Source organism: Podarcis cretensis (assembly GCF_951804945.1).
Source record: "Podarcis cretensis genome assembly, chromosome: 16".
Taxonomy (NCBI): Eukaryota; Metazoa; Chordata; class Lepidosauria; order Squamata; family Lacertidae; genus Podarcis; species Podarcis cretensis.
The window spans coordinates 33090776-33104063 of NC_137186.1; the positions used below are offsets into that span (position 1 = coordinate 33090776).

The 13288-nt window shown below is 41.5% G+C and overlaps 1 protein-coding gene and 1 long non-coding RNA gene across 8 annotated transcripts in view; both read right to left on the reverse strand.

Annotated features, from left to right (window-relative positions):
- Positions 1–2752: 2752 nt before the first annotated feature.
- On the reverse strand, positions 2753–5947 carry LOC307205119. The gene is made up of 2 exons (XR_013833886.1): positions 5745–5947; positions 2753–5679 (listed from the first exon to the last, which is right to left on the reverse strand). It is a non-coding gene; the product is annotated as an uncharacterized lncRNA (long non-coding RNA).
- An 8-nt stretch (positions 5948–5955) lies between these two features.
- The window catches only part of GOLGA3 (golgin A3), a 47947-nt gene continuing 40614 nt past the window's right edge, over positions 5956–13288 (reverse strand). For 6 of the 7 annotated variants that reach the window (XM_079956363.1, XM_079956369.1, XM_079956368.1 and 3 more), the window contains 2 exons: positions 11969–12132; positions 5956–8531 (listed from right to left, as the gene is read on the reverse strand). In XM_079956363.1, coding sequence (XP_079812489.1) covers positions 8324–8531; positions 11969–12132 — 372 coding nt within the window. In that variant the 3' untranslated portion in view covers positions 5956–8323. The remainder of the gene's footprint in view (positions 8532–11968; positions 12133–13288) is intronic. The other variant, XM_079956364.1, reaches the window with a different exon arrangement.

The following is a 13288-nucleotide window of genomic DNA, read 5'->3' on the forward strand; positions in this document are numbered from 1 at the left end:
CCAAAGCTCAACAGATCATTTCGACAGTGTTTTGTACAAACAGTCTACCCAAGTTATTGAATCAGTGGCACTTCTCCTCTGATCAGCTGACAGTATCGGCTGCCCTTATGTACGGGGGGCTGTGTAATAACTAAGTTAGTAATATTAGCCTTAAAGGTAAAGGGTAAAGGGACCCCTGACCATTAGGTCCAGTCGTGGCTGACTGGGGTTGCGGCGCTCATTTCAATTTACTGGACGAGGGAGCCGGCGTCCAGCTTCCGGGTCATGTGGCCAGCATGACTAAGCCGGTTCTGGCGAACCAGAGCAGCACACGGAAACGCCGTTTACCTTCCCGCCAGAGCGGTACCTATTTATCTACTTGCACTTTTACATGCTTTTGAACTGCTAGGTTGGCAGGAGCAGGGAGTGAGCAATGGGAGCTCACCCCATCGCGGGGATTTGAACTGCCGACCTTCTGATCGGCAAGTCCTAGGCTCTGTGGTTTAACCCACAGCGCCACCCATGTGCCAATGTTACCCTTATCTTAGGGTAATAGCAGGTAAGTGTTCATAAGAAGCATGTTATGAGGCAACTCGTGGTTTCCTTGTGTGTGTAAAGCCTGGATGGGGTTACAGAGTGCTAATACAGTAGTTTTCTGTTTGCTTCCTCCCCACAGGTGTGACATTGCTAGAGGCACTAATTGTTTTCCCTGTTCGGAACAAGTCTGGGCACATCCTAGTGTTTTGCATAACCATTTATCTCAGGCTTGAGCCCACATCCTTGCTGATAGCAGTTGTGAATAAAATGTGTGTTTTTCCTTATCACTGTTCTGCGTGTAGTTATTTCGTCGTGTAGTTATGTGTAGTTATATAACCCTTTTCACAGAAACAATGCTAAGGAGTAGATGCATGGCTACAGAACACTTTAGAACCTATGGTTTTGATTCCCTGCAATAAACTAGGGCTTGGACCATAGCGCAACTGTTCTTCCGATGGCTTAACTGAACATTACCATATAAAATTCCAAAAGGTCAACCCTTCCCCCTTCCCTCCGTTTAGAACACATATTCTATTTTTTCCATATTTTCTCTTTTTCAGTTTGGTTTCAGTATACTTCACACTGCTCAATTTATTCTAATCCTGACAACGTTTTAATATGTTTACAATGATTTTTCCAATTATCTACAAATCTTTTCCAATCTTCCCTTACAGGTTCTTTCATCCTGGTCTCTTAATCTACTCGTTAATCTAGCCATTTCTGGCAGTTGATCTAGTTCTAGTGTATCATAGCTGAGAAATTCACCTCCAGCCAGTTACCAAAAGAACTTCAATAAGGTTCCATTTAAAGCCCCTTCTTTGAAGTTGCCACTTCATTATTGCTTTTGCTGTTCTGCAGGATGTCATCATAAACCAGTTCAGTGAGAGCAACAGAGGTTCTGGTGCCACGTCTCATCCTCACGGTGATATGATCCTACAGATGCAAGAACCTTTGAATTGAGAATTCAATTATAGCCCACCCAGTAGCGTAGGTAACCGAGGGTGGTGTGTGGGTGCAGTCTGCACCAGGTGTGGGGGGGGCAGCATAGGGGGTCTGTACTGCAGCACATTGGCTGCTGTGTGTCGGGTTGGGATTCTGGGCAGCAGAGGGAGCTTGAGGGCAGACGCTGTCTAAAAATTTTTTTGGACTTCCTAAAAAAAGTTGCTATGCCGCTGAGCCCACCCTATTTTTAAAATACATATACTGTAGCTTATAACGCTTGGATAGATACTCTTAACATCTTTCTAACTTTCCTTGTTTAAAACAGGGAAATGGTAGAATTTCAATCCCTAGCTTGATCTTGGACAGCTCTCCATTCTTCTGTTGTCTTGGTATACTGACCTTCATCAGCTTGTGAGTCATCTTCCCCGTTTCCTATCCTTTAAAATGTGCTTTCAGCTTTTTGAAATTTACTGTAATAATAATAGTAATAATAATAGTAATAATAATAATAATAATAATAATAATAATAATAATAATTTATTATTTATACCCCGCCCATCTGGCTGAGTTTCCCCAGCCACTCTGGGCGGCTCCCAATCAAGTATTAAAAACAATACAGCGTTAAATATTAAAAACTTCCCTGAACGGGGCTGCCTTCAGATGTCTTTTAAAAATAGGATAGCTACTTATTTCCTTCACATCTGAAGGGAGGGTGTTCCACAGGGTGGGTGCCACTACCGAGAAGGCCCTCTGTCTGGTTCCCTGTAACCTTACTTCTCGCAATGAGGGATCCACCAGAAGGCCCTCGGCGCTGGATCTCAGTGTCTGGGCTGAACGATGGGGGTGGAGACGCTCCTTCAGGTATACAGGACCGAGGCCATTTAGGGCTTTAAAGGTCAGCACCAACACTTTGAATTGTGCTCGGAAACGTACTGGGAGCCAATGCAGATCTCTCAGAACCGGTGTTATGTGGTCCCAGCGGCCACTCCCAGTCGCCAGTCTAGCTGCCGCATTCTGGATTAATTGCAGTTTCCGGGTCACCTTCAAAGGTAGCCCCACGTAGAGCACGTTGCAGTAGTCCAAGCGGGAGATAACTAGAGCATGCACCACTCTGGTGAGACAGTCTGTGGGCAGGTAGGGTCTTAGCCTGTGTACGAGATGGAACTAGTAGGCAGCTACCCTGAACACAGAATTAACCTGCGCCTCCATGGACAGCTGTGAGTCCAAAATGACTCCCAGGCTGCGCACCTGAATCACCCCCTCCCCATTTTACCATAATAAACAATGGAAACACTTTTTATGAAAAATAGTTTATTGCACAAAACCTGTTCAAGAACTTTTATGCACATCCTAATTATTTTTTTCATTAACATGCTTTTTAAAAAGGTCACAGTCATGAATCCTTAAGTCAAAAACTTCATAACTCCTCCCTTGTTTGGAACTCCCAATTGAACATTGTTATGGAGGTGATGCTTTTCCTTATCAACACAGCAACTGATTGAAACCTTTAAGATGTGACAGAATATGTATGAGAAAATTTCGGTATTATTTCTTCAAATAACTGTGCAGGTTGATTCAAGGCAAGGCAGGTTTTCACAGATAATTTCCTAGTGGCTAGAATGATATGCGCCACTGGGACATAAACCATCTAATTCCAGCAGGTTAGCATTAACTCTGAGTTTTCAGGAGGAAGAGTAAAAAGATCAGCATAATTAGAGCCCTCTTATAAATAAGAGTGACAGGGATTAACTGTTTTTAATTGCGTATCTATCATATCAAAGAAGAATTTGATACATTTTGGTTTATAATGATCAGAGTTATCTACCTTTAATGCTCTCATGCTGATCAGCACACCTGCTTTTAGATACTCCCACAAGTACTGAATTGTACATACTGAAGAAGCAGTAATGCGCAATACATCCAACATGCATATGTCATTCTAGAAAACTGCTTGTCTTTACCGAAATAGCAATAACATTTTCCTGATAGGAAAAAGAGAACATTGTCCTCCACAAGGAAAAGGAAGAAGTGTGTTAACAGAGTACCCAAGTTTCCAAACAACTTGGAAGACAGTGGAATTAACATGCAACATTCTGCAATAATGCAGACGCTTAATTTAGAGAAGCATAAAATGTGCCTTTTTCTTTTTACTGTAACACTGAAAGACTGCAGAAAATCCCTCAAACAATGCTCCAAAAGGAATGCTGAAGCTTTTTAAAAACAACAACAACAAACAAACAAACCTCTGCAATATTCAGACGGAGCATTTTGTGGTTTCTTCCCCATTTTGCAATTAAAAATATACCTTAATAGGTATTGACCTCTAGGGATGAAGAAGCCAACAAAAGAAGCACATTCCAATAATCTTATACACTGGATCCCTTCAAGATGATTCTTCCGATCTCTAAAAACATGCCAGTGTTAAACTGAGGCACCTGTCCACTTGGCTAATCTGTGGTTGCTCTGGAAGCTTTTCCTTGAACTATGGATTTAAAAGACAGCACCTTTTAAAAAGGGCACAGTCTCTGAAGACAGAGGGAGAGAACAATAAAAGTTCTGTAATTAGGTTTGTTGCTAGTTAAGTGTGCTCTCTTTTGCTCTCTCAAGTTTAGACCTATTTCCTTCCTGGTCAAAATGGCATGTTAATAGTAGATATAAACAAGGGAGGGGAGATGTCTTAAAAGAGAGGAAGGAAGCATTTTCAGCTGGGAAATAAGAAGAGAAATAAGATTTCCTTTCCCAAAGGAGAAAGACATACAAGGTTACATACTGCTTTATGAATATACAATCCGGTTCTGTTTTAAAGAGCTGGTCAGGAATTGGTAAAGGCCTGAAAGAGGTGTGTTACCTAATTTAGTATTTAACACATAAACAGAAGTTGTCAAGATTTATAAATACAAGAATCATTCCTGTAAATAATACCGTGTGCTAAGTAGAACAGCAACATGAAAATCCCACTGGTGCAAATTGGGGAGCTGAATATATATTAATCATTACATAGTATTACCTTTGGTGTTTAAATACTATAGAATTTCTTCCTCTTTAAGTTAGCAAGTACATAAGCTTCAAGATTGTGAACAGCAGCAAAAAGAAATCACTCATTACTATTTACTCTGCAAAATAGACTTACTAGTAAAAGCTATTAGCATATCCGGGTTAATCAATAAAGCTTTCAATGTTTCGTCTCGATAACAGTTTGATTAGTCTTATAAAATAGTCATTGTCACATTAACAGAAACAAAAAAAATTTACATTTTAAAAGTACCTTTCCTTCATATACTATATGCAAATATTAAAATGTTTTACTGCAGTTTCAAAATTATGGTTCATAGTATTAAAAAAAAGACTATGGGATGTTTCCAATAAATTATAATCGGAGTAGATCCATTGAAATTAATGGACCTAAGTTATTTATGTCCATTAATTTCAATACATCTGCTCTGAATATGATAAACATTGGGTGCAAACCGTAGAAAAATCAAATCTTCAATATGAAGCCAGGGTTGTGGTGAGTGGGTTTTTTCTTTTCTTTTCTTAAAAGCAACATGGGAATACCATACTCTGTCCCTGATGGGAAGATGGCCTCTATATGTTATCTGGAAGGAAACCCACAATAAAACTATCCTTATCCAAAGACATTCCTTCCCCTCAGTAAGTTTGTTTAAATTCGAGTCTAATGCGGTATGCAGTTTGAGAATGATGCAGAGGCCAAGACCCTCAAAGCCACTTACCCCAGAGTTTTTGTTTTTGCTATCAATCTACCCTGAAAGTCAGGTCAGAACTAAAAACTATGGAAGTGGCAATCATGCATCTAGTACCCTGTTTCCCCACTGTGATATCTAATATAGAAATCTTAAAATTGTTCAAAGCTGGGGTCCACCTTTAACCCCAGCTTGCAACATGGGACACTTAAAAACCCCCACCGTAAGTGTCTATCTTGCTTTCCATTTTGCCTTCCCTGTTTCTCCCCCTTAAGTCAACTACTGCTAAATGTTGTCACTGGTGTGACCCACCTTAGGGTGGGGCATTGATCAGCTGTGGCTCCTGGCCCACCCACGGAAGATCATCAGTCAGTAAAACACACCAACATCACTGATGAGCTGCATTTAATATTGCGGGAAATCAGAGGTTGCCACCATTTTTGGTAGTAGCTAGATTTACACCATAATGTGATGTCGCAGAAGACCAGGCCAGGGTGGTAGTGGTGGTAAGGGCAAGTAGCTATCATTTTGAAAACAGCTTTGTCTGCACCTTCAACTTCTAGTTCCGGACTCTGCAATTGTTACATCCCAGATTTCTATACCTTTCAGTCAAGACTGCTGACAATCCGTTTGTTCTCTAGCAGTATTTTTTCTCTAAAGCAGTGTTTCCCAACCTTGGGCCTCCAGCTGTTTTTGGACTACAACTCCCATCATCCCTGGCTAGCAAGACCAGTGGTCAGGGATGATGGGAATTGTAGTTCAAAAACAGCTGGAGGCCCAAGGTTGGGAAACACTGCTCTAAAGCATCCTGGGGCAATATTCAAAACAGAAAGTAGATTAAGCCAAGTCAATGTGCTTCAAAACACAGCAAAGGTGGCTTTCTGTTGTCAGTAATTGAGCGAGGGGGGGAGATAAAAAGAGAAAACCTAAGGCATGTTGTTTCAGCCTGCTAATTATAGCTCAGCAGGGTCTATCTGTAAAGGCAGCTACATGAACACTAGGCTCCTAACTAGTCATTAGACCAGATGACGTTGGACTCCAACTCCCATCAGCCACAGCCAGCATGGCCAATGGTTAGGGATGGTGGGTGTGGGAGTCTAATGACTTCTGAAGGACTGCAGGGTCTGGATCCCTGCATAAGGAGAGGGGGGATTAAAGCCAACAAACAAGGGTTACAGGCAGTATGACATTCATGTTTGAAATATACAGTAAGTAAATTTCTAAAACTCCGTATTTTAGGGGCTGGCTTTCCTTAGGCCCCATTACATACATACATACATACATACATACATATATATATATATCATTTTCCAACCAAAATATAAGATGCAAAAAAAATTAACAAAGCAAAAATAAAACCCAACCCCTGGTGATTTGTAACCTACAGAGTAAGTCCACTTAAAAACAGATACTCCAGGACAAGAACAGAGTTGAAGTATTTATATACACCCTGCACTGGAGGAGTCCTCAAAAGACTGGAACAACAACAAAAAAAAGGTGCAAAATGCATCTGCCAAAGTGAAATCAAAGCTCTCCACTGGCCTTTGGTTGTGGATCCTCAATCTATTTCCTTTGAAGTCGTCCCAATTGATGCAATGGAACTACTTCAGAGTTGGTGGTTTTGAGATTCATGGCCACCAGTAAGTTATTGGTTAGAACTGGTCGTCTCTATCAATCAAGGGTGTGTCTCTAAAACAAAACAAACAAACAAAAAGAGATTCAATTACCAGCCTAGGGTGTGTGAAAGTTCTGGTTCATATTCTCATGTCTACAGCAGACCAAGTCATTAGTCTTATTTGGCCATTCTGAATTCATATAACATGTACCATGTGAGCAAGGGGGCGGGGGGAGAAATGCACTCAACTCCACCCACCCCTGTCATCCTTCCACTTATGGAGGGTGAAGCCCTGATGCAGAGAGCTCAATTTAGAACCTCAGTCTCTGGCCCTGATTATGCAATCCACAAATAGAAAAGACTCCTTGTTTCAAACCTTTGCCCTTCATGAGTTTGGGGGTGGGGCGGGGGAAGGAGCTTAGTGTGCCCAGCCCTGCTCGCGTAGCTTTGCATATCAGCAAAATCCTCAGCCTTCTATATGACTTTTTTTTTTACTAACAAACAAACAAAAAAAAAGAAGGTTGGAAGTGGCGTAATGAAGCCCACATTCCTCTGCAACAAAAGTCACTTTAACCACTTCTGAACAGATGAAAATGTCTTATTGGAGACCAAACATCACATTTCTTTTTCCTCCAAGACAGATTAAAATGTATTTTAATATACCGTATTTTTCGCTCTATAACACGCACCCGACCATAACACGCACAGAGTTTTTAGAGGAGGAAAACAAGAAAAAAAATATTCTAAACGAAACAGCGGATGTATGATTCTTGTGGTTCATGCTGTGGCCACAGACATGTGATCTGACGGTGAGTTTGGGGTAGCCCAATGCAAAAATCCTGAGGATCCATGTGGATCCATGCTTTGTAACCACGTTTTTGCACCATTGCGGCCCCAGGCAACAGTGGGTGCGTGATTTTTTTGGTGCAAGCTGTAGCCATGGACATGTTATGTGATCTGATGGTGAATTTGGGGTGACCCAGTGCAAAAATCCTGAGGATCCATGTGGATCCGTGCTTTGTAACCACGTTTTAAGTGGGGAGGGGAGGAAAAGCACTCAAGGGACAAGGAAGACGCGTGGGGTGGGTGGAGAAGGATGCTGTTAATAATGCAGAAGAGGGGTATAAGAGGAGAAGGCTCCTCTCCTCTTCCACTTTGCTCCTTTAAAGCAAGCAGGCTCTCTGTCCCTCTCTCCTCCCCACTCAGCGGCTCTTCTCCCGCTTTGCTGTTTCAAAGCAAGCCATGGAGGAGGGAAGGAAGGGGAACCATGGATCCTCTGCTCACGACTGCAGCAGATCCCCCCGCCATCCGTAGGCATTTACTCCATAACACGCACAAACATTTCCCCTTACTTTCTAGGAGGAAAAAAGTGAGTGTTATGGTGCGAAAAATACGGTAGCATTATCTTCAAATGTTTTGGCTCTGACATTTCCCCCCCTACTCAAAAGGAAGAACAGATGAAGATCTCTAAAACTTGGTTTCAAATAGGGCTGATGAACATGTTTCACATACTTCGAACAGCTGTGAAGTGAAGCAACAGGCGAAGAAGTCACTGCATCGGCTCTTCATTTTCCCCAGCACTTAGGTTATTATCCTTTAGGTCTACAACGGAGAGGTTCTGGTTGCCCGTCGTAGTTGCAGCAAAGTTAGATGTAAAGTCCGTTAGTTGCCCTTCTATCTGGGTCCATGAAGACATCGATTCATGGACTGTTATTGTATGCTCTTCCATCTGACGCTGAAGGCTGTCCATCTCCTGCCTTGGTTAAGCAGAAAGGAGCAAAGGGTGGGATAAGAATGTAATATGAGCCCTAATGGATCAAACCAAAATCCCGTCTAGTCCAGCATTCAGTTTTCCACAGTGGCCAAGCAGATGCCTCCAAGAAGCCCACAATGAAAACAGCAACCCCGCTCTCTGTTGCTCAGCAATCAGGATTGAGTGGCAAACTGACACTGAACATGGAAATTCTGATTTGTTGCTTTCATCTATAGCAGGGATGTCCAACAGGTCGATCACGATCTACTGGTACAGCGGTTCTCAACCTGTGGGTCCCCAGATGTTGTTGGACTACAACTCCCATCATCCCTGAGCTCTGGCCTTGCTAGCTAGGGATGATGGGAGTTGTTGTCCAACATCATCTGGGGACCCACAGGTTGAGAGCCACTATACTGGTAGATCCCTGCGAGGTTTTGGTATATTGCGGTCAATCTCTGGCTCCCTTTCCTTAGCGTCGCTAAAACTGACTACTGCCCCGGCCTCCATTGTTGTTTGATCTCTGGGAGGGAAGATGAAAAGAAGCTTTCTCTGTGCTGCTGATTTAATCCAAAGTGATTCCTTTGTGAGTGACCTAAAAGGTAAAGGGACCCCTGACCATTAGGTCCAGTCGTGGCCGACTCTGCGGTTGCGGCGCTCATCTCGCTTTGTTGGCTGAGGGAGCCGGCGTACAGCTTCCGGGTCATGTGGCCAGCACGACTAAGCCGCTTCTGGCGAATCAGAGCAGCGCATGGAAATGCTGTTTACCTTCCCACCGGAGCGGTTCCTATTTATCTACTTGCACTTTGATGTGTTTTCAAACTGCTAGGTTGGCAGGAGCAGAGACCGAGAAAAGGGAGCTCACCCCGTCGCAGGGATTCGAACTGCCGACCTTCCGATCGGCAAGTCCTAGGCTCTGTGGTTTAACCCACAGTGCCACCCGCGTCCCTTTGTGAGTGACTTAATCCCCCCAAAAAAGCTCAACAACTTGGAACTGATCACTGTAGATCACTACCAGTTTTTAATTCTGAAAGTAGATTGCAGTCTCTTGAGAGTTGGCCACCCCTGATCTATAGCATTTGCATTTCTTCTAAGTGCCACTGTTCTTTACGTAGCTAAAATGATACCACCCACACAAGAAAAGTATCAGCAGCCTTCATGGAACACTAAGGCTTGTGGAAACACAAAGCATCTTGGGGAAGGGGGAGGAACCAAAACTATCCAATGATTACTAAGAAGGCTAACTTGTTTGGGTGGGGAGACAAAGGGGAAAGAAATGGAGTACCCCAGGAGAGGTTATGGCTGGCTAGCACGCGCATTGGAGTACTCTAGGCCACAACATTTGGTTACAGGTCTCTCTAGTCATAACCATCGGCAGACTTATTTTCCATGACTTGGGTTTAAAACGAGGATAAGACAATCTAAGCTGGTGGCCGTTGCCACGCTTACGGTACAAAATTCCAGAAATTAAGTTATGTGAAGGTTGTTATTTGGTTGCCCTTGAACCTAGTGTCAGTCAGTTTTCATTGGATGAAATAATGAAGTGAGAAGGCAAGACTACAGATGAAGACTGAGTGGCAGCTAGTGGTATTTCCACAAGGGGGTGGGTTCATATCACAGGATTCACCAAGAGTTCAGGAAGACACATTTCTGGCTGTCATAATGCAGACTTGGGAGAGATTATAGATCTTTATCATCTATAACCTCTCTTAAGTCTGCACTGCGATGACCAGAAAACATGTCTTCTATATTAACATCTATATTATAAGAAAAAATACAGGTTTTCCATTTTCACAATGGTAACATACAAGAGTCTATATCACTTTAACGGTAGCGTTAACAAGGGGGCAGGAAACCAACTTTAGAGGTGTAGTGTGGGGTAATGGTTAGTGCTGAACTAGGACTACTCAGTCATGAAGCTCTCTGGGTGAGCTTGGGCCAGCCAAATGCACATCACAGATTTGTTGCAAGGTCGGAGGTAAAGAACTGGAGAGAGCCATGTACACTGCCTTGAATTCTTTGGCAAGGAAACTGGGATATAAATGTAATAAATAAATATTGTAAAATTAAGGAATGTTAGAAGGATGTTGGAATGAAGTTATGTGGTTTTAGCAGTAATGTTATAAAGGAGTATTTAAAGATGGATTGTTAACAGGTGAGAATGTAAAGTTATAATATATTAAGATAAATTATTAAGATAAAAGCAAAAATGGAAAGGATTTGCTGAAATAACTAATTGAACTAGAATACAAAAAAGGGAGGTGCGAGGAGGTCAGGGAAACAAGTAAATGAAAGTCAAGACATGGAAAGGTTGATTTGTTTTTAATTGTTTTTACTTTTTTGTATTTTGTATTTTTTGCTGCTTCTTTTTTTCTTCTTTTCTTCTTGTAACTTTTTTGAAACTTTAATAAATATTATTTTTTTAAAAAATATAAATGTAATAAATACAAGACAGACACTGTGTTGCAGGGATAAACCTGTGGCCCTCCAGACGTTCTTAGACTCCAGCTCCTATCAACCCCAGCCAGCGTGACCAAAGGTTTGGGATGATGGGAGCTGGAGTCTAGCAACATCTGGAGGCAAAGATGCCCCATGCCCTGCCATGTTGTCTACTTTGGATTGGAAAGGATGACTCCTTTGGCACCCTGTCTTGTCAGTATTTAGCAAGCGAAAAGAACAGTATCAAAAAGCAGAACTGGGAGGAAAACAAAGTGTTAGGTAAGAAGGTAGAACTGAATAGTGACAGAGGGCAATATACACGGCAAGGAAAACAATTAAATTGTACGGATAGAGACTTCTACATTTAGAATCTCAGAGATGGAGCACTTAGCCTGCAACCCTAACCACGTCTACTCAAAAGTAATTCTGAACCAAACATGTCTGCAGAAGTGGATCCCACTGTGGGACTTACCCCTTTGTGCATATGTCTGGGATTGCAGTTCTAGGAGCGCTTTCTTACGAGTAAGTAAGCCCCATTGAACACTCTAGGACTTACAACTCTGAGCAAGCATGCATAGGATTGCGCTGCTAGAGGAGCAACTGTATACTAAATGGGAGTGAATAGAGACGAGTTATGTGCTTATTAAAGATAGTTGTGTCTCTGGGGGGGGGGGGAATACAAAACAAACAAACAAACAAAAAAAGTAATTCTGAACTCCAAAGCAAGTGTGAGTAGGATGGCAACCTTGGTTTCTAACCCAATATCCTACTAGTTGTCATTTGATAATAATATATCTTAAAAGAAAAAGAAAGAAAAAGAAAAAACCCCTAAAAGCAGAACATAAATATTGACGTATTTCCAACACAGAAGACCTGAGCATTTCAGACAAAAAAAAGCAAACACCATCTGTCCATGTCACTGTTCATGAAGCTGCTAAAATACTTATAAGTAGCAATATGCAGGTTTAAAAAAAAATACCAGAGAGACAGCAGGATTTTACTCACTTGAGTTGCTGGAGGCAGCTGTTGAGGTTTTTCAAAGGCTCTTTATTCACAGCTGCTGAAGGTTTCAGCAGCTCTTCCAGCAAAGCTGCTGGGACAGGGCAGTCAGGAATCTTCACTGGAGTCACCGGGTTTGAAGGATTTGACTCTCCCTTCAGTGTTTTTCTCTTTTTGAAAGAAGAAGCAAATCAATCCACGTGCAATAAGCAGCAGCTCTCTCTACTGTGAATACCTGAAGCACAGTTCTTAAGACATGCTTTCCACCAGCAGAAAAAGGTCATTTGTAAGAACTCAATCTTTTACCATGGCAGCAACTAACGCTTTGGAACTCCTGCTTAGTGATTTACTGTACTCTTTTCGGCACCTGTTTAGACAAGCCAACCCAGATATCTAGAATGCGGATTTAATTTATTGCTGGTTTTAAATTTTGAACACCTTAATTAGTTATAATTGTTTTTGCCAATAATATTAATGTCTTTTTTGTAAGCTGGTTGAGGTTTCTTACAATCAAGTGGTAAATAAATTTTATTAAATAATAGATAGATAGAACAAGAAGAAAATATTTTGGAATTAAATAGGGCTGGCATCCTGTTCAATTGACTACACTCTTTAATAAAGTCGCCCCAGACTGCATAAAAATTGTTGTGTTTCCTACAGTTTGGCATGTATGAAGCACATATTTTAATTATTATTTTTCTCTTTTCCTCTTGCCTTTATATAAACTGCTATAGACCATAATTGCTGCCGATACACTACATTTTTGCTGCTTGTTAAAATTACAATGATTTTAGCATATACACTTTGACAAAAGTTTGTTGCTGTATTCAGAGACAATTCTCAGTGTTTGTTGTTTTATTTTTCATTTTCTGTAACTGCGTAATTATTGTGCATTATATTTTTTAATAATAATTTATTAAAATTGACTACGCTCTCACTTGACCCCCAAATATGGTCAGGACATTTAATCAGCCATGAATGCCACTGTATAAATGGCAGCTTAGATTATTTTATTATCTGTTTCCCATTTCATCCAACTTAGAGCTATCAGCTTTGAAATAAGCCACAATGATAAATCCAGGGTTTGGGAGTTAGTTAACATCCTGGCTTGTTCCGAAGCTGGTAACAACTGTTTTTCAGTTCATTAGAAGCTTCTTATTTTAATTGCAGCTTGTGAAAGTTCAATAAGCCAAGACGGATGGTTCAAAGCAACTCATAATGCAATGCATTTGTACTGGGGGGCGGGGGGGACACTCTCTTTCTCTGTGCATCCTACGCTGTGTGCACAATCCCACTTCACTCAATGTACGATAATTATGAACCAAT